Source organism: Chelonoidis abingdonii, chromosome 13 (assembly GCF_003597395.2).
Source record: "Chelonoidis abingdonii isolate Lonesome George chromosome 13, CheloAbing_2.0, whole genome shotgun sequence".
NCBI classification, from domain to species: Eukaryota; Metazoa; Chordata; order Testudines; family Testudinidae; genus Chelonoidis; species Chelonoidis abingdonii.
In genome coordinates, this window is record NC_133781.1 from 16,216,468 (window position 1) to 16,235,916 (window position 19,449).

General features: G+C 49.1%; 1 protein-coding gene across 1 annotated transcript; it reads left to right on the plus strand.

The window, feature by feature from the left end:
* Window positions 1-1,665: 1,665 nt before the first annotated feature.
* On the plus strand, window positions 1,666-19,156 carry ST6GALNAC1 (ST6 N-acetylgalactosaminide alpha-2,6-sialyltransferase 1). The gene is made up of 8 exons (XM_075071714.1): window positions 1,666-2,200; window positions 9,373-9,541; window positions 11,181-11,352; window positions 12,257-12,392; window positions 14,517-14,620; window positions 15,634-15,723; window positions 18,025-18,124; window positions 18,741-19,156. Exons 1-8 carry the CDS (start codon window positions 1,682-1,684, stop codon window positions 18,909-18,911), a joined length of 1,461 nt encoding a protein of 486 aa, XP_074927815.1. The 5' UTR covers window positions 1,666-1,681; the 3' UTR covers window positions 18,912-19,156.
* The last annotated feature ends 293 nt before the right edge of the window (window positions 19,157-19,449 follow it).

Sequence of the window (19,449 nt, forward strand, 5' to 3'; positions counted from 1 at the left end):
TAGGACTGGCTGCCCACGAGCCAACTGTGACAGTCAGCCTGGAGTGAAACTGGAACTGCGGGAAGAGGCAGAACTATTCTATGGAGCCAGCAGCCCTGAAGCCCATTTGTGTGAAAGATGAAGCTTTGTGACTTTCAGGCTGCTTTGCCTCATTGATTGCAGGTGGCTGGAGATCCCTTGTGTGGCAGGCCCATCCAGCTGCTGCCACTCCCTGCCTTGGGCTAGTGCAGCATTTACAGTACGCATGCCAGATAGATTTTCACATGTAATCCCCAAAGGGCAGGATTTGGTGCTGTCTCTTTACCCCTTGTATTGGCCTTCTGCTGCACTGCTGTTGCCCACAAACACTCCATTGAGCTCACTGGAAGGCTGGGATGTACCTGGTCACATTGGGACTGATTGTTAGAGCCCTGCAAATCTGCAGATATCTGCTTTATATCCGTGGCTATCCGTATCCGAGTACCTTGTTTGTGGATCGCATGTGAATATAAATTTTGGAACCATGCAGGGCTCTACTGGTGATTCTCCTTAAAACAAGCATTTGTCTGTGCTCTGCACCAGCTCAGCAGAGGTCCCTAGTCACTGCCAGACTGCAAGGAAGGGGCAGTCAGTGTTCTCTGGCTCAGGCTGCTGTACAGTCCATACTTTGGAAATGCAGCCTGCATAGAAAGTCAGCTACAGGAACAAATCCTACCTCATTCTGACCTTACCTTGCTCGAATCACTTCCTTGTGTCCCTTATTTTGGCTCTGGGTCCCATATGGGGCTTGCTCCTGCCAGGTGTTGAGCATCGTCCCCTTCTATTGACATCAGCATGAGTAGGGGACACCCAGCATCTCAGAATTGCTCCATAGTCTCCCACATTTGCACCTTGTTAGGTCAAGTGGTATGTAGCTGGAATCCCTGCAGCCTGCACAGAAGTTTTTCTAAACATCAGATGACTCTTCCCAACATCATGCTTGTTCTTCTAAGTGTTGAAAAGCAGCAGTGCCCGCAGTATAGTCAGCTATCTAGTCCATGAATGCCGAATCTGGACCAGGAGTCAGACTCATCCTGGGTGGGAACTGTGAAGTGTATCAACATTACTCAGTGAGAATGCAAGCTGGAGAGCAAGGGGGCTACAGGTCTAGTGTTTGTCCAGTAGCCTCAATAAAGGTTCTGCTCTGTTTACTACACCATAGTCCTGTGTCTTTCAAGTGCGTCAGTGTCCTGGGATGATTGTCATGGATTGTGCCTAGCTGCAAACAGGTTCCTCCCTGCCCCTACATTGATTTCCAGCTACCGCTGGTCATGAATATTTCAAAAACTATCTGTATAATAGTCTGAATTACTTTATTCCTTTATTTCATGGGTGGAGGGCGGCAAATCATGCGATTCATGTCTGATGGGTCCAAGGCGCTGAATAACCATTTTATGGCTAAATCATAAACAAGTTCAGGTAGGTCTCCTTTGAGCAAAACATAACGACAATTCCCTGCAGACTCAGTGAAGGTTACAAAAGTAGAGCCCTAGAGAGGGTAATTGCTGTACTCATTAATGTCATAAAACGTTTGGAGGATAAGAGAGCCATTAATGTGGTAAAGGGGATGGAGGGGGCTTCATTCAGCTGAAGTACATGTGTTGTATTTGTCTTTCTTTTGATTACATTTAGGCCAGTCATTTATTTGCAAGATCCCAAAGAGATGCCAGAAAAGGACATCCAAAAGAACAAGCTCCACACTGTGCCCGTTCACGGGGATTCGTCAAGCCAACTAAATGTGATGCTGGACACAGACAGCAATAGGCTGGAGCAAGATATGGTTAAGAGAATGGCAGCAGACAAAGGAGAGGCCATAGAGGAGCAAGCAGAGAATAAGAAGGTAATATCAGCATCCAATAAGACACAAACGCAGGGTAAGAGTGCCCCACCGGCACTCACAGGGAAGGGAGCCAATGCAAAGACCATATACCAAGACCAAGCAAAACCAAAACCAAAAAAGGCCTCTGTGTCAACTAAGCCCAGTGCTCTGAGACCCTCTACAAAAGGCAAAGTTCATCCCAGCCTCCAGGTGCGGAACGTGGCCACTCCCACAATGCAGAATGTCACAACTCAGGCTCCTACAGTGACAGAAAAGAGAAAGCTGAAGATTGCCGACTTCAAGTCTGAGCCTCAGTGGGATTTTGAGGACCGCTATCTCTTGGACAACTCATCCTCACAGTCAGTAAGTGATTACTATGTGTTCTGGCCATGTATACAGCTGGATGGTCTCCTATAAACCTACCTCCTTGTTAGCCTCCACATTAGTTTTTCCAAGTCACATATTTTCATGGATTTCTTGATTAGACTCTGGCACGGACAGGTAGTTGCATGCACAGGAGATGCCCCAGCTCAGATGAAGGAGGCATGTGTGGATTGTAAGGCAGGGCAGAATTTGACCTTCATTCAAAACAATTGAGTTTACTATTTAACTACTGAGAGAGAGCATAATTCACCTTAGTACACCTTACCCAGCCCAGTCCTGGGATTAGCCTCTGATACAGGCCAATTGTACATATTTAGGAGGGACAATCCTTATTTTTCCAAAAAAAAAAAAAAAAAAAATTCTTCCGCCCTCCCTCTTCTATCCCACCAGAAATAAATCCCTCTGCCCTGGTGTGCTGCCTGGTTGACCCCTGTTTGCCCACCCATTAATAAGCTTGAAATATTGGCACCTTTGTGTCTGGAGGCATAGTCCAAATCATAAAGGAGCATCGGGTAGGTCTCCCAGCAGGGAGTATTTGAAAAGGGAATATTTCCATTTTTAGAAGGACTATGGGATCAGATAGACTCAGAGCCTATTTGTATTTGTGTATAGGTTTTTCCCAGTGAGTAAGTATTGGGCTCAAACACTAGCTCACCTGGTGGTCTTGCCACATTTCAGTTCTTGGTGCGTGGAAAGATCATGAGAAGATCAGATCTTGTAATTTCAGCCCCATAAATGGCTTCCTGAGGCAAACCAATAAAGCCCATGAGAAACATGAACCCAAATGCCAAGTTTTCAGGGCTTATTCTGGTGTCTACAGAACGTCAAGGCAGCTAGGTGTTTCTCCCATATCCAGACTGGCAACATCAAGACTTTTAACTTTAACTTCTGCTTCTCCATCCCCTCCCTCCCCTGGTCACACTCATGTTTTCTGCATCTCTCAGGTCCTGCCAGTTCATAACAAATATGCAGAGAGCTCCCACAGGGCGAACCATGAAGGAGTTGAAATCAGAACCTTTCCCCTGCCAACCCTGGTCTAGCTCAGTGCCCTGGCAGAGAAAGCACTTACAGGAGCAGTGACCATCACTCTCTGGTATCTCATCAGATGTGTCCCTCTCCAGGGCTGTAATTACTTTGGAGAAGGCAGAGATTAACTTTTATCACCCACACTTGGAAATTATTGATAACTGTGGTAAGAAGAATGGAAATATTAATGACCACAAGAGTCTAGTCGCTGAAATTAATTCATACTCATAGGACAGGCTGTCATGTAGAGCTGAGTTAATTTCTCCCTTCCCCCCAAAAATGCAATTTCAGGGTGACTGAAACCATTCCCCAGGTCCGGTAAAATGCAACAACCAGTTTCATCTAAATAAATAATGAAAAGAATTAAAAAAAAAAAAAAAGTCAAAATGATTTTTGTTTTGAAATGTAGGGAGTTTTGTTTTAAAATCTTTGCAAGGAGGTCAAAAGAACAACCCAAACCCTAACTAAATGAAAAACTGGGAAAAAAAAAATCATTTTGGGCTGAATTTTGTTTTGGAGAGAAAACTGAGAAATTTCAGTTTTTGTGCCACCTGGAACTATGTTTTGTTCAGTTGGACACCCCTACTGGAACCGTGTGTTGTATCCATCTGTACTTTTTCTTGCAGTGAAGTCAGTGCCAGTGCCAAACAGGAGAGGTAAGAGAATGGCTGGGTTTTAGCACTTATGTATTTATCATGTGGTTTAAAAGTGATTCGTAACTGCTCTGGCTACTATTATATTAAGATCCCGTTTCAGTTCAGTCCCTTCTAGTAATGAAGTGGTGATAGCCATCACAATACAAATAAGATGCCTGTGTATTGAGTCACAAAGAAAGAAACAGTACCACCCAAGGATGTGAGAACTCTTCCAATTCATCCTGAAGGGGTGCTAAATGTGAAACTTAGGCCAGGTCTACACTACGAGATTAAATCGATTTTAGATACGCAATTTCAGCTACGAGAATAGTGTAGCTGAAATCGAATATCTAAAATCGATTTACTCACCCGTCTTCACCGCGCGGGATCGATCCGTGCGGCTCGCTGTGTCGAATCCGGAAGTCCGGTCGTCTAGCTGGAGTTCTGGAATCGATCTAAGCACGCTCTGGGATCGAGATATCGCGTCCAGACCAGACGCGATATTTCGATCCCCGAGCAATAGATTTTAACGCGCCGATCCGGCGCGTAGTCTAGACGTGGCCCTAGTTTACCAGTGTTAACTCAGGCTGTCTACACTGTGCACCTTACAGCTGTACAACTGTGCTGCTACAGCCGTGGTGCTGTAAGATACGCAGTGTAGCTGCTCTTTGTTGGCAGGGTGGAGAGCTGTCTCCTGCCGACAAAATAAAGCCACCCCCAATAAGGGGCGGTAGCTTTGTCAGCGGGAGAGTGTCTCACGCCAACACAGAACTGTCCGCATCAGCGCTTTTCATTGGTAAAACTGTTGTCTGTCAGGGATGTGAAAAAACACCCCCCCCCCCGAATGATTAAACTTTTTGCTCTGAAAGTAGCAGTGTAGACACAGCCATGTCTACACTGCACTTTCGTTGGTAAAACTTTTGTCAGTCAAGGGTGTGTTTAGAAAGTTGGCACCTAGGAGTAAGGGTGAGAGAAACAAAAGGTTACACATGAAATCATAGAGACTAAATTTAACAGGCTAATCTCCTGTCTAAAGAAGTCTTATCTCATCCAAAGCCTCCTACAGTGTTTCCAACCAAATCTGGTTGTGATCCCATTTTCATGAATGTAAACACACTGCCCATTTACTTCCTAGGTGCAGGATGCTGGGGTGTCTTTTTTGTTCCCCAAATACAGTCCAGCAAACCTTTGAAGCATATCTCCATATAAAGTTCTCTTCCTCCCACGGTATTTTTCTACCTGTTAGTTCCTTTCTGAAATTACTATCTTTCATCAGCATTCAGCATAGACAGGTGATGGGAGATCCACTGTGAATGGGACAATACTTTATTTACTTTACAACACCGCACCCAGTGAATAAACATCTCTTGTCTGACAAAAAGCCTATTTGTCAGCTCTGCCTTGATCCAGACTTTAAAACATATTTTCAATATATGGAGATAACTCCAATAGTATCTGTACATACATTTCACAATGATAAGAATAACCACTAAGAACTCCCATGACATTCTTTGGTGACCCAGAATGTACACACCAGAAGCAGGATATTCCTGTAACCCGCCTTGCCAGTTGTTATTAAGGGGTTCTTGGGTCACAAATGGATCCCCAAATGAATGTATTAACTTTGTCCCCATAGAAATTGTGTTGCCCACTGTTCCAATGCAGCCACCTCTGCGGTGGAGAGCAGTGGCTGGCAGACCAGCACAAAGTGACGCTGGGTGGCAGTTTATGACAGGAAGTTAAGGACATCTAATTCAGCTAAAACTACACAAAATTTCACTAGGCAGAACTTAATTGCTCACGTTGGATTTTGGCCAGCACATGGGGGATGACACCCCCAGAGTCTTACAAAATGTGGCAAGGGATCTTTAATGAACACACGTGTCAGGCCCTCACATTTTAGATTTCACCCAAAATATGACTCATCGCTCAGCCCCTAAGGGTGCATAGGTTCTGATAGTGAGTCTCAGGGGAGAAGCAGCACTTGTTACTGACTCACCATCTCTTGCACATCTTGCTTCACTGGGTTTTCCCCTAGAAATCACCCACCCACCTATTGTGCCACGCTGGCCCTGTGTGAATTTAGCAGCTGTGACAAGCCTAGAGCAGTGTCATGCAGCTGCTGGCAGAGAAAGAATGACCTGAGTTCCTAGAGCAGGGGTAAGTAACCTATAGCACGTGTGCCGAAGGCGGCATGCGAGCTGATTTTCAGCGGTCCTCACATTGCCTAGGTCCTGGCCACTGCGCCAGGGGGCTCCGTGTTTTAATTTAATTTTAAATAAAGCTTCTTAAACATTTAAAAAACCTTATTTACTTCACATACAACAATTGTTTAGTTATATATTATAGACTTATAGAAAGAGACCTTCTAAAAACATTAAAATGTATTACTGGCACGCGATACCTTAAATTAGGTTGAATAAATGAAGTCTTGGCACAGCACTTCTGAAAGGGTATTAAACCCCATGCTAGAGGCCAAACAGCACTCCAGGTTAAACAACACTTTGCCCAGGGCCGGCCAGAGGGGGGGGGCAAGTGGGGCAATTTGCCCCGGGCCCCGGACTCCGCAAGGGCCCTCAAGAGAACAGCTGAGGCTCCCACCCCAGCTCCTTTCCCCCGCCTCCACCGCTCTCCTGGAGCCTTAGCGCATTAGGCAGCATCCCCGGACAGCGCTGCAGCGTGACTCCGGCGGGGCCTGAGCCCAGCCCCCTCAGAGCTGTGTGTTGAGGGGGCAGGGCTGTGAGCTCCGGGCTGACTCAGCTCCGTCTGTTTGGTGTGGCTTTTAGCTCATGCTGTAGAGGCCAATGCTTTAAGCTCCCAAAGCCCCAGGTTTGATCCCGCCCGCCTGCCAACGAACAGGGTCTGTCGGTGTTGCACTGGCACACAGCATGGCTGTCCCCGTTGCCTTTGGTATGCACCAGGCTGGATTTTGACCTTGGTGGAAGGCAGTGGTGTTTCTCAGAATGTACAGCTGAAATCAGTGCGAGCTGTGGGTGCTTAGCACCACTGGTCCAATGCCTCTGTTTCCCCACCTGTAACATGGCTTAATACTCACCTAACTCAAGAAGAAGGAGGCTCTTGTGATTATAGCGGTTAAATGGTAGGGTTCAGGAGTCCTGGGTTCTATGCCTAGCTTTGCCATAGACTTTCAGTGTGACCTTGGGCAAGCCACTTCACCTTTCTCATCTGTAAAAGGGGGATAATAAGTCTTCCTGTCTCCCGCTCTTGGTTATCTTGACTAGTTAGACTGTAAGCTCTTTGGGGGCAGGGGTTGCCTGACTGGGTGTTAGCAGCACTGATCTCTAGGTACTACTGTAATGCTGACTGACCCCGGTCGTCAGCAGGCAGGATTGAACCGGGGACTTCTAGTGCATGAGCCTCTACTGCATGAGCTAAAAGCCAACAGGCTGTTAGCTACGGCTGTAGAGCAGACTCATTTAACTCTCTCTCTCTAGGTGGTTTCGGTGCTACCAAATGGGCCAGAACACCACACTCAAGAGGTGTGTGGGTTACACTACCTGAATACAAATAACAATAACTCACATCGCTGGGGTGAGACCACAGTGCTAGTGAAATTGTCTGAGGAGCCTCGGACAGTAGATGCTATCAGCGTGCAGAAGCAGGGATGAAAATCTCACAGACATAGAACTATCCGGGCATCCGCCCAATCCAGTTTTCCTCCTATGTTCATGTGATGCTTGAGTAACAGACTCAAATTCTGTGTGGATGGGGACGTGTTAACTCCAGCCAACCCATGGATTAGACTCAACACAGCCCCCTTGTGGTTTCTTGACCTACCACTGGGTGGCAGTGGTGGGAATCTCAGGGAGCCAAAGGCAACTGGCTGTGAGTGTCTGTGGCCCTCTGTGAGCTTCCCAATAACGCCTGCTGCAGCGTTCACAGTCAAGGATACGTCACAATGATTTCCCTGCGTATCTGAAAAGTACTGATGAGTACGAATGCCAGCGGGGCTTGTGCAGCTGTCCTACAAGTCATTAAGGTGCCTTTAACTAGCGCGCTGTCTTGTGCAGAGTTTAGTTAATCTTCCAGTCAATGCTATAGGCTCAGAAATCAAACCATTTTGTACTGCAATAATCCTTGACTAGGCCGTAAAACTTCAGGAGTTTGGAGCCGCAGACAGAAGCTTGGGGCTTACAGCCAACTTGCTGCAGGAAGTAACTAGATTTTGGGAGGTTTGTTCCTGCCACTCAGCACTCACTTTGCTGAGCTGCTCAAAGTGCAGCCTGAAGGGCTGCAGCGGCTTGTGAGATTTGCTACAATGCTAGCCTATGGCAGCCTCCTAAGCCAAGATAAGATCAGGGCCCTAACTTGCTGCAAAGGAGGAATTGAGCTCGTGCTGCAGTGAGTCCCATTGATGGAGGCAGCGTGTTGTTCCTTCATTTCTGGTAGCACAGCTACAGAGGGACTGTAAATTCTTTGGGGCAGGGGCAGGACGTGTCTTTCGGTTCTGGGTTTGTACCAGGCCTAGCCCAGTAGGGTCCTGGTCTAAGACTGGGGTTCCCAGGTGCTGCCACAACACAGATCAGTAATAATAGTGTAACACAGCAGGCAGGATCAAAGCAGAGAACCGCTGAAACTAAATGCATGGGCCTCTACTGCATGAGCTAAAAGCCACATGGCCCTTAGCTAAGGCTGTAAAGCAGACTCATTAATCTCTAAGGGGTGCCAGTAGAGGGGACCGAAAACCACACTCAGGAGATGCGTGGGTTCCATAAGAAAGGGCTGGCCTGCGAGTTGGATGACAGAACAGTGCTGCAAACAGCCCTATCCTTAGCTGGTGCTCAAGATCAGCCAGGCCACAGCTGCTCTCTGCCTGTAACTGCAGGTGGAGGATCGAACAGATCAGATGCAGGTTTCAGTTGCTCCTGCACACAGACAGTTGACTCCTGATCATTGCAAGTAGAAGCACACTGATGGGAGTGATGCTTTTACCTTTGATTTTTACAATGGGCTCATTCAGAGCTGGCAGCACGCCGCCTGCACCGTGGGAGGCGATGCAGAAAGCAGGGAGGGGTGTAACTCAGTGGAAGCAGCCATAAGGTAAGGGGGTGTGCACCATGGTGACTGACCGGGAGGGTGAAGGGGGTGTGGCTCCAAGGAAAGGAGGCATGGTTGGGGCCTGGGCAGATATGCCATTGAGAGCTGGTGCAAGGGGATGTCCTGCTGTGCATGGCATGAGCTCTGTGTCGAGGAGCATAAGGCCATGGAGGCCTCGTTCTGGGCAGGGGTCAGCAAGCGCATTCAGCAAAGCCTGGTCAGCCTCTGCATCATAAAACCATAATGGCATTTTTCTGAGGCAAGAGCAAGTGCCCCGGGTGGGTATTCTAGTGCACCCTGAGTCTGGGAGGGCTTGGCACTTAGCTGCTGCAGCGTGAAGGCCCTGGCTCAGTCCCTGGTGTGGCAGCCAAGATGGTGGCCATCACGTAACCCTTGTCTGCTTCCTTACAATCCTATCTTCTGTGCTTCTAGCGCTGCCCCGATGCAGTGAGGGCCAAAGCCGCCAAGTCTGCCTGGCTGAGGGACCTTTTCCTGCCCAACATCACGCTCTTCATAGACAGGAGACACTTCAACCACAGCGAGTGGGAACGTCTGGAGCATTTCAAACCGCCGTTCGGCTTTATGGAGCTGAATTACTCACGTGAGTCTGGCAGGGGGATGGTGAGCTGGGCTGGACTGGGTCTGCTCCCTCCCAGACGCTCACAGGGTGCCCTCTCCCCACTCCAAGCGCCGGGACAGAACTCCTAAGCTGGGACACATCCTCATTGGGAAAAAAACTGGTTCCTGCTGCTGGGACAGGGAGGTGTCTTCCACTTCTTTGTCAGCTCCTGGAGCAGGCCAGTCCCCTCCATCAGCTCCCAATTTTGTGCTGACCCTGAGGCATGGGCTCTAATTTACCACTGCATTACTCCCATATAACCCCACTGAAGTCAAACAAGAGTAATGCAGTGGTGAATCAGGCCCTTGGTTTCTTTTCATTGCAAAGACTATGGTGTTTTTTTGATGGCTCCTTTATTAGATGGACTCTTGAAGCAAGTAGTGTATTAAGTATCCAAGAAGGTATGGGCAAGTATACCAATAGGCAAGGCAGCAGTAAGGATAACAGTTAGGTGGGCTGTCAGCCCTCATGCTCCAGGCCATAAACTGATAGTCAGTTGGGATCAGGAAGGAATTTCCCTCCATGATGTACTGTTGCATTCAAAAGATGTGACGGTATTGCCTGTGACGCATCCTGTGATGAGCTGCCAAAATCTTAACAACCGGTTCACTCCTCACCCCACAAGGGGGTTGTGGACAGCCCACGCCCCCCAGGACTCCTGCCTCATCCACCCCCCCGCGTTCCTTGACACCCCCCTGGGACCCCTGACCCACCCCCCCCCCCCCCCAACCCTTGTCTCATCCACCCCCTTTCCCTGTCTCCTGACTGCCCCCTGCCGCCCCATCCAACCCCTCCTCTCATTCCTGATAGCCCCCTGGGACCCCTGCCCCATCCAACCATCTCTTCTCCCTGTCCCCTGACTGCCCCTGGAACGCCTGCCCTGACTGCCTCCCACTGCCCCATCCAACCCCCTGTCCTTCCTGACTGTTCCCCCGGGACCCTTGCTTCCATTGAACCCCCCTGTTCCCTGCCCTCTGACTGCCCCAACCCCTATCCACCCACCAACCCCCGACTGCCCCCCCGAACTCCCCTTCCCTATCCAATGCTCCCTGCCCCCTTACCGCGCTGCCTGATTCTCAGCCCCCTCTGCTTCCTGCGAATCAGCTGTTTGCGCAGGAAGCCTGGGAGGGCTGAGAAGCAAGCGGCAGCTTCGTGCTCAGGCCCAGGGAGGCAGAGGCGGAGATGGAGCGGAGGTAAGCTGGGGCCAAGGAGCAGGACGGGGAGCTGGAGCATCCACGGGGTCGGCGCCTAAGGTGCCACTTTTGGTTAATGTGCTCAAGGGGAGCGGCCGCTCGCCTTGCTCCCCCTTAGCTATGCTCCTGGGTCACTTCAACTTACTGGTTGTTAAATTTAGAAGCCCTTTTACTACCAGTTGTCCCATGCAGGACAATCGGTTCTAAAATGGCTTCTAAATTTAACAACTGATTCCCGCGAACCGGCTCCAGCTCACCACTGGACGCATCCCGTGTGGCTGCTGTCAGAGACAGGGTAACAAACTAGCTGGCCCACAGGCTAGTTCACATATGGCACTTTCCCTGTGTTCCCTTCCCAGCCCAAAAGCTCTCCAAAAATGCACCATTCACTCATCCTGCTTGATGGAAACCACCTGTCTGTGTTTCAGTGGTGAAGGAGGTCATAATGATGCTGCCACCCAACCCCTACCAGCAGGTCCTCCTGGCCAACAATAGCAGGCAGAGGCCGACCTGCATCAGCTGTGCTGTGGTGGGGAACGGGGGGATATTAAACAACTCTGGAATGGGCCAGGAGATCGACTCCCATGACTACGTGTTCCGGTAAGAGGCACAGCTTCCTGTTACTTTCCTGTCTCCCTCATGCACTTTTCTCTATCTCCCCACTCCCCTCTACACCCTTCTACTCCCTCTACAGAGATGATCCCACAAAAAACTCCAGAGCCATGTTTTAACCATGAGCTTATGCTCAAATAAATTTGTTAGTCTCTAAGGTGCCACAAGTACTCCTCATTCTATTTATGTTTTTACCATGTTTCCAAGTCATTGCTACTGGCCTGTGAAGTCCAAGTGGGGGCTGTGTGGGGTCCCAGGCCTCCGTGGCGGGCTGGTCCCTGGCCCCAGCCTGCTGTGCTCCCCTGGTTCCCAGCCTTGTGGGGCAGGGGGAACCACCCCCCAGCACTCACCGGTGGCGCAGCTGGGAGCCGGTGGAGCGGAGCAGGCTGGGCCCGGTGAGTGCAGGCTGGGCCCGGTGAGTGCAGGCCCGACCCCTGCAGCAGTCCTCAGGGGAGTAGGGGGGCAGGGCTGGGGCAGGGCGGGGCTGGAACAGGGGTGGTAGTTTTGGGGAAGGGGTGGAGTGGGGGCTGGGCAGGGGCCCACGAGAAGAGCTGGAGCAGGGGCTGGAGCAGCACACAGCTGCGCAGGGCACCAGGAATGTGATGCCCCAAATTTCCTGGTGCCCTGCGCAGCTGCGTACTTTGCATCTGGGTAGGGATGGCCCTGCGAACAGCATGTTTCTGAGCCCCAGGGAAGCTTCCATCTGGATTCATTTCCCATTGTGGCTGTCCACCCCAGAGTGTGAGGTGGTTCCTTGATGGCTCAGGTTTGTTAGTTTTGGTTCAAGATTATTTTGGCCAAACCAGTTCCCCCAGCCCTGCTGTGAATGCCAGCCCAGTGATTAAACCAATATGCTGATTACTTCACAATTCTGTTTAATTTTCTGGCCCAGGGTGAGTGGTGCTGTGATCAAAGGTTACGAAAAAGACGTGGGGACAAAAACATCCTTCTATGGATTCACAGCCTACTCCTTGGTGGCCTCTATTGTGACGCTGGGGAGCAAATTCAGCAAGATCCCAATGGGAAAAGTAAGTCAGGCATATGACGTGTGTGCACATGCCCTTGGCAAGGTGCTGCTTTGCCTGTGGCCTGCGTTTCTGATCCTGATCCATGTGAAGGGCAAGAGGGTAGAGGTAGCATCTCAGGTCACAGCAGAGTTAGCCCAGGTTTGAACGCCTGGGTCGGGGAGCCCAAGTTAACCCAGTCAAATATCCACACTGGCAAGGCACACTTGAGTCATTCCAAGTAGGTGTGGCCAAACTGGTGCGGCACCAGTCCAACTTAGATGCTAGGGTCCAGATCCCCAGAAGTATTTAGGCCCCTAACTCCCACTGAGTGTGGCACCTTGGAGGAGAAGGCCTAGGAGTGCTGGGGGTGAAGCTCAGGGTTCTGAGCACTGCACTAATCTGTGTCACTCTCACAGTAGTTTTGCAGTGTGCTCTGGAAGTGCTCTGAGCCAGCCAACACAGTAAAGTAAAGCACTTCTGGCTTGCTATGCTCCTCACTTCCATGGCCTCTGTCCTGGCCAGTAGCAAGGCATGGATCCAACTCAAGACCATGACCTGTTCCAGCTGTTGGCATTAATGCAACTCCGTTCTGCCCTATATCACTCCAAGGTAGAGGTTTTTAGCCTGTAACCACCTTGTGCTGTGACTTTTTTTGTCAGCTCTCCTAGCTGAGCGGAGATGGGTTGGGTCAATACTTGGATGGAAAGTCTTCATGGAACACCCAAGTGCTGTAGAGAAGCTATGTTGGGTCGCTCTTTCCCCTGAGTCAGCCCTGACGTGGCCTGGTGGCAGAGTGCCATGTGATGTTGGATGGCTGAGGCCCTGACCATTTGTGGTTATTAAACACCCCTTTACATTTATTTTAGCAAGAGCTAGGCACTAATCCCAGTGTCATGGCTGGATTATGTCATCTACCTATCCGCCCCTCTGCAATTTCAGTTTGAAATAGTGTTCTTCACGTCCTGTTCTAAAGCACTAGGCAATGTTGTTGTAGGCTGCTAGACAGCTACTGTAATTCATCCCAGAGGTGGATAACATCATCTGTGTTCATAGCTGAATCATTGTAAAGTGGTATTGGCACCTTTGAGATGAAATTTGCTGTAGAGGTATGAGATCACGTTACTCTGGTGCACTGAATTCTGCTCCAATGGTTGGGTTACTGGGGAAAATCCAGTGGAAGCTGCGGGGTAGAAGTTGGCCTCGGATCACTTTTCAGTTCAATCGAATCTAATTTTATCTAACTGATTTGAGAGGTTGTCAGTGTGGGGGTTGGAAACAGACATCAGAGTCATGACTAGAGCTGAGCGAACAACTGATTTTTCAGTTCTGGGCCAAACCAAAAATCCCCCCCAAAACTAGTTTCTGGTCAACCTGAAACAGTTTTTGTTCATTTTCTCTCGGGGTGGTTTTTACTGGTTTTTGTTTGTTTGTTCTTTTTAATAAATCTAGCTACATTTCTAAATGAAACATTGCTTTAAAATGAAAATTTGAAATGTTTCATTTTGAAAATGTTGAAACAAAGTGATTCAAACTTTTCTAATTTTTTATTTGTTTGTTTTGTTTTGGCATAAACTATTTGTGAATTTGGGTCAAATTCTTGAGTAATTTTGAATGACTCCAGACTTCATTCTTTAACAAATAAACTGTTTATCTGAAAAATTTCTTCCAGTTGTCAGTATGACAACCCTGCCCTAGCTATGTGGCTAAATGGGAAGGGAAATCTGTGGATGGTGGGAGTGTCCAGTATTGAAAAGGGGTCCTGTTCTGGCAAAGGGTGTGAACTACTGAGTTAATGATTCTCTGTCTGTAGTTATAGATCTGATTTAATCTGTCTTTTCCCTTTCTCTCACCTGCCTCTCTACTTATGAACCTATGCCTTGCTCATCACTGTGGTATCAGAGCTCAGACCTGTGTCAACCATTTTCACTCTGAAACTGTCTTTTGCTGTTCTTTACAAGTAAATGCACGCAAGCTACCTAACCATTTGCTGCTCAGTTACCCCCCTGATTTGTTTCTGGGGGATATAATTAGCAACAACTGACCTTGGCTCTGTGCCCAAGAAATCCAGCAAATCCGGCTTTTGTTTGCTATTAATTTTTAATGCCCATCTCCCTCTAATGTTGGCCACTAACTCTTCCTTTCCAGGAGATCAAGTACCTTCACTTCCTGGAGGGCACGAGGGATTATGAGTGGCTGAAGGCTCTCCTGCTGAACAAGAATGTCAGGAAGGGATTTTTGGACCAGTATGGGTAAAACAGGCTGCCATAGACCCTGTCCTTGAACACTGAAGCTTGCTGTAGCCTCACCTCCCTTTGTGCAGAGCTATGTGAAAAATTCCCTTTGTAATTTCATTTGGAGAAGTCAGACTTCCCATCTGCTCCATTGTGAATTGCTGCAGGAAGGGCTGTCGCGTGCTGCCCCAGAAGTGGCTGCATTTCAGTGATGGGTGTCTGAATGCTACAGCCTGTGCATCAGTGGCTTGTAAAATACTTTGTGATTCTCCTGAATGAAATGTGTTGTTTAGAGCTGGGTGAAATTTTGCAACTGAAACTTCTTTGCAGCAAAAAACCTGCAGATTTGGGTCAACCAAAATATTTCCCAAGTTTGTGCAGATTTGGGCAAATTGTTTTGGTTGATGAAAAACCAAAAAAGGAAAAATCTAAACACATGGAAACATTTTGTTTCATTTTTTTTGACGTTTTCAAAAAGAAATGTTTTGCCTTTTTTATTTGAATTAATCTTTAGCCATAGTCATTTATTTATTTTAACTGAAAGGGGGAAAATATTAACATGAACCATTTCCTTTTGGGTCAAACTAAACATTGTATTCAACCCCAAACTAGTATTTTTATAAACTTTTTGATGCATTGAAATTCTAAAAAAATTCAGTTTCAGTTTGACACTATCTGAATTTTTTTCTTTGAGCTTTTCAAAACTGCCGGTGAAACGAAAAACCCATTATGGGCACCTCTTTATTGTTGTTATTTAGTCCTTTATCCCCCATTGAGGGACCAGGGCTCCATTGCTTTAATACACGCATACCATGAAAAGATGTCCTTTGCCCCAAATTGCTTATATTATAAAGCTCCAAGAAGGTGAAGATTTTGTGCTGTTCTGGGAAATGCTCCAGAATAAGTTAGCATCATTTCTATCTGTTTCAGCTCTTAGCAGCATGCATGATGGGACACGATTATTTTCACAAAGTGAAACGAGTGGTTAGAGAACTCACCTATCCTGAATCTATTTCCATTCCCTTCCTTAGGCCCAGACCACGGGACAGATTCAGTAAGGATTTCAGTCTGGACAATTACCTGGTCATTCACCCTGATTTCCTCAGATACATGAAAAACAGGTCAGTAGCAGGGGGTTATTTGCCATGGTGAACGCCAACTGTCAGGCTGTCTCTGAAAGGCTGCTTGCTGGATTCCGTCGTCTTCGTTCTTTCATCCCCACCCTCTTCCTCACAACCCCAATCACACAGGGGTGAAATTCACCCCCATGCAGACAGCAAACACAAGCAATGTTTAAGCAGAACTTCAGTGGCATCTAGCCCTCATGCTGGCCCTCTGCCAAGGGGTGGATTTCACCCATAAGAAGCTGAGAGGTGGAGAGGGAATGACTGCAGGGCAGTTTGTTTTTCAACATACAAGAGAAAAGAGTATTGAATTTGCCCCATCAGAACCAATTAAGGCCCCGATCCTGCCAACAGATCAGTGTGGGTGGAACCCCTGCACCCACGCAGCGTTCCTCTGAGGTCAAGTTGCAGGATCAGGGCCAAATTGTCCAGTGTCCTGCCTTTGTCAGGGGCCAGTGCTAGGTATTTTCAGTGGAAATCATAAACCCCCTAAAATGAACTTTCTTCCTGACCCTGCCAGCATTCTTTGTCCTGAAGGATGAGGGTGGATAATTTTTTATTACTACCCTAACTAGTGCGATTCCCACTGCTATTTTTTTATAATTGTCTAAACATTTTTAGAAACCTACAAAGTGATTTGCCGTGGTCTGCTCCTTTCCAAGCTAAAGAGTGTGAGGGCTTGATTGTTTCCTACTTTGTGTCTCTGATCACTGCATCATTACACAAAACACGCAGGCCCCCAACAGCTTTCATTCCCCTTCTCTGAGCCTCTTCTACAGCTGCTCTTTGCATTCTACAAGTGAATGGGCTCATGGGATACCTGACCCGTGCAACGCCCCGTAAATGCTATCGAGGGGACTCCCTATGTGTGTGTGCATCATACTGTCATGGATGAGACCAACTTAGATACCAGCCCCGCAAAACCAGTATTTCTGATGGATGGGGCACCACTGTGGCAGCCAATCAGCCATGCCTGGCAGTCCCATGTTGTTTTCAGAGGTGGTACTTCCTGATGGGACTCCATGCATCATGGAGCTATTCATTCACCCAATCTTCAGGACAAATACCCCACCCCTCTGGGCAGGGGAAGGAGGGTGGGTTCTGTTAGGCACCTGGGGGAGTAATTCAGAGCCCAGGTTCAGGATGAGTCAAGATGTTGGAGTGTATAGCGGCGGATTAGTCACAGGGCCCATGCTTGGGGGCACTAGCCAACTGGGGGCCCCCAGAAAAAAATTCAGCCACCAGTGGGAAGCCCCCGCATCCCAACCCTGCTCCCCAGCAGAAGCCGTGGGATACAGGAAGACCCAGCACACTCCACTCCGACCCCATCCCTGGCAGAAGGTGTGGGACAGCAGGGGAAGAACAGTGCTCCCCTCTGCCTCCAACCTTATCCCTGGCAGAAGCCACGGGGCGGCAGGGGAAGACCCAGCACTCCCCCTGCCAAGCAGGCGGGGCAGGAGAAGCCCCAGTGCTCCAACCCTGGTCCCCTGCAGAAGCATGTGGAGTGGCGGGGGAAGCCCCAGCACCTGGATCCCCGCTGCGGCCCTGGGACTGGAGGAGCTCTCACTCTCCCTGCTGTGGCCCTGGTGTGTCACAGGGACAGAGCGTCTCCAGTCATGGGGGCCACAGTGAAGGTGAGGGGTGGGGCAAAAAGGAGCAAACAGGTTGGGGGCCACAGTGGGGGGGGACCCTGGGTGGCACAGGGACGGGGCCTGGGAGAAGAGGCACAAAGGGGTGGGGGCTATGGGCGGGGCTGCAGGCAGAATGGGGGCAGGACTGTAGGCGGAAGGGGTGTGGAGGGGGCCACTCACTTACTCTGTCCCAGGACCCTAGGAAACCTAAATCTGCATCTGGGAGTGTAGCATCTCAGAGGGGTGGAAGTGCATGTGGGTGACAGAGATCCCCAACTTTTCTGATTTTGTGGCTGGATCAAATCAGTGCTTAATTTGTAATGAAAGAGGTCCTGGGGCTCAAACAATTTTTTACTTTCATAACTGATGTGGCAAGCCCAGAGGTGCCGGGGCTATGAACTGCGAAGCCCCCAGAGGTGCTGGGGCTATGAACTGCCAAGCCTAGAGGTGCCAAGGCTCAGCCCTGGCACAGATTAAGCACTGGATCAAACCCCAATCAAAGGTTGGCCGACCCGTATCTCAATGTTGAAATGCCCAATGTACTGTGGGTAGCACGGGCCTTCAGAATGTGTGCGTCATGCATCAGACTCATGGGGTGGACAGGCTGCCTCAAAATCAAGCCATCACACCTGGAGACCAAGCTCCTCCTCCTTATGTCCTGCTGCAGGTTTCTAAGATCCAAAAGTCTGGATAAGTCCTACTGGGCACTGTACAGACCCACCACAGGGGCCTTCTTACTGCTGACTGCCCTCCATCTCTGTGACCGGGTAAGGACTCCATGGGGCTGCTGATCTCCACCACACTGCCTGGGATGGGCAAAAGGCAGTGTCCCATAGCCTTTAGCTGGTGGATTGAGATCATGCTTCTGACAGACCCATGAGAAGGGCACTCAGCCTCTGGGTATGCTGAAGGAGCAGGGAAGGAATGGGATGAAGGGGCCTGGTACCCATCATGCATCAGCACCCGTGTTGGCCAGTTAAGGAACTACATTGCAGACTGACCTGGGACAGAGAGTCTGAGTGTCCCAGTGACTTGGGGATAAGACAAATGGCAAAAATGCCCCTATGGGTTAAGACCTGACCCGCTCCTCCTCTTGTGTGGCTGGGACCGTAACTCCCCTGACTTCCAAGGAGTTGGTGTGAGAGCAGAAGGACATTCTTTGGAGTGAAAGTTCCTAACTTGGTCTGGCTGGAACCCTACATCTAGCAATGTGGGAGGCAAACAGCCCCTTGCCCCAGTTGCAGGGCCCCCAGACTTACCTCTCCATTTGGAAACAGCTCCCTTCTGTGATAGCCATGCCTGCCCAGCTCTCTTTCCCCGCCACCCCTTGACTTCCCCATTTCTGAAGCCCTCTAACCCACTGGACCCTTCTGGCTTTTCCAGGTGAGTGCCTATGGCTTCATCACAGATGGCTACCAGAAGTACTCAGATCACTATTACGACAAGGAGTGGAAACGTCTGATCTTTTACACCAATCACGACTTTGATCTGGAGCGAACGGTGTGGAAAAAACTCCATGATGCAAATGTCATGAAACTCTATCAGCGATCCTGACCTGAGGCCCAAGGGACACTGGCTGGAGAGTTTGACCCTCTCTGGTAAAAGGGTCATGTGGGAAAGAAACTTGAAAGGCAGGGGTGCATCCTGACTTCAAGTAATCTTCTACTTATTTTCATGAAGGTACGTTAATTCTTTGGCACCAGAAATCTTCTGTCTCAGGGCGTTGGTTCCAGGAATATGCACCTCAGCAACAGGGCAGGAAGGAAACACTAAGTAAACACCATGAACCTTCACAGCTCAGACCACACATGCAGCCGGTACAGGACATTTCGGCCACATCTACATTAGCACTTATGTCAGTAAAACTGTTGTTGCTCAGAGGTGTGAAAAGGCCTCCTCCTGAGAGAGACAGGTTTTGCCAGCAAAAGCACTTGTTTGCACAGTGCTGTGTTGGCAGGAGAAGCTCTCCTGCCGCCATAGCTACTGCTGCTCATTGGAGGTGGCTTAATTATGCCAATGAATGCTGTGCCGGGTAAGATGACCTGTTCTCATTGCTGTCAGTGGGCCCCATCTGATTAATCATCCTCACTCG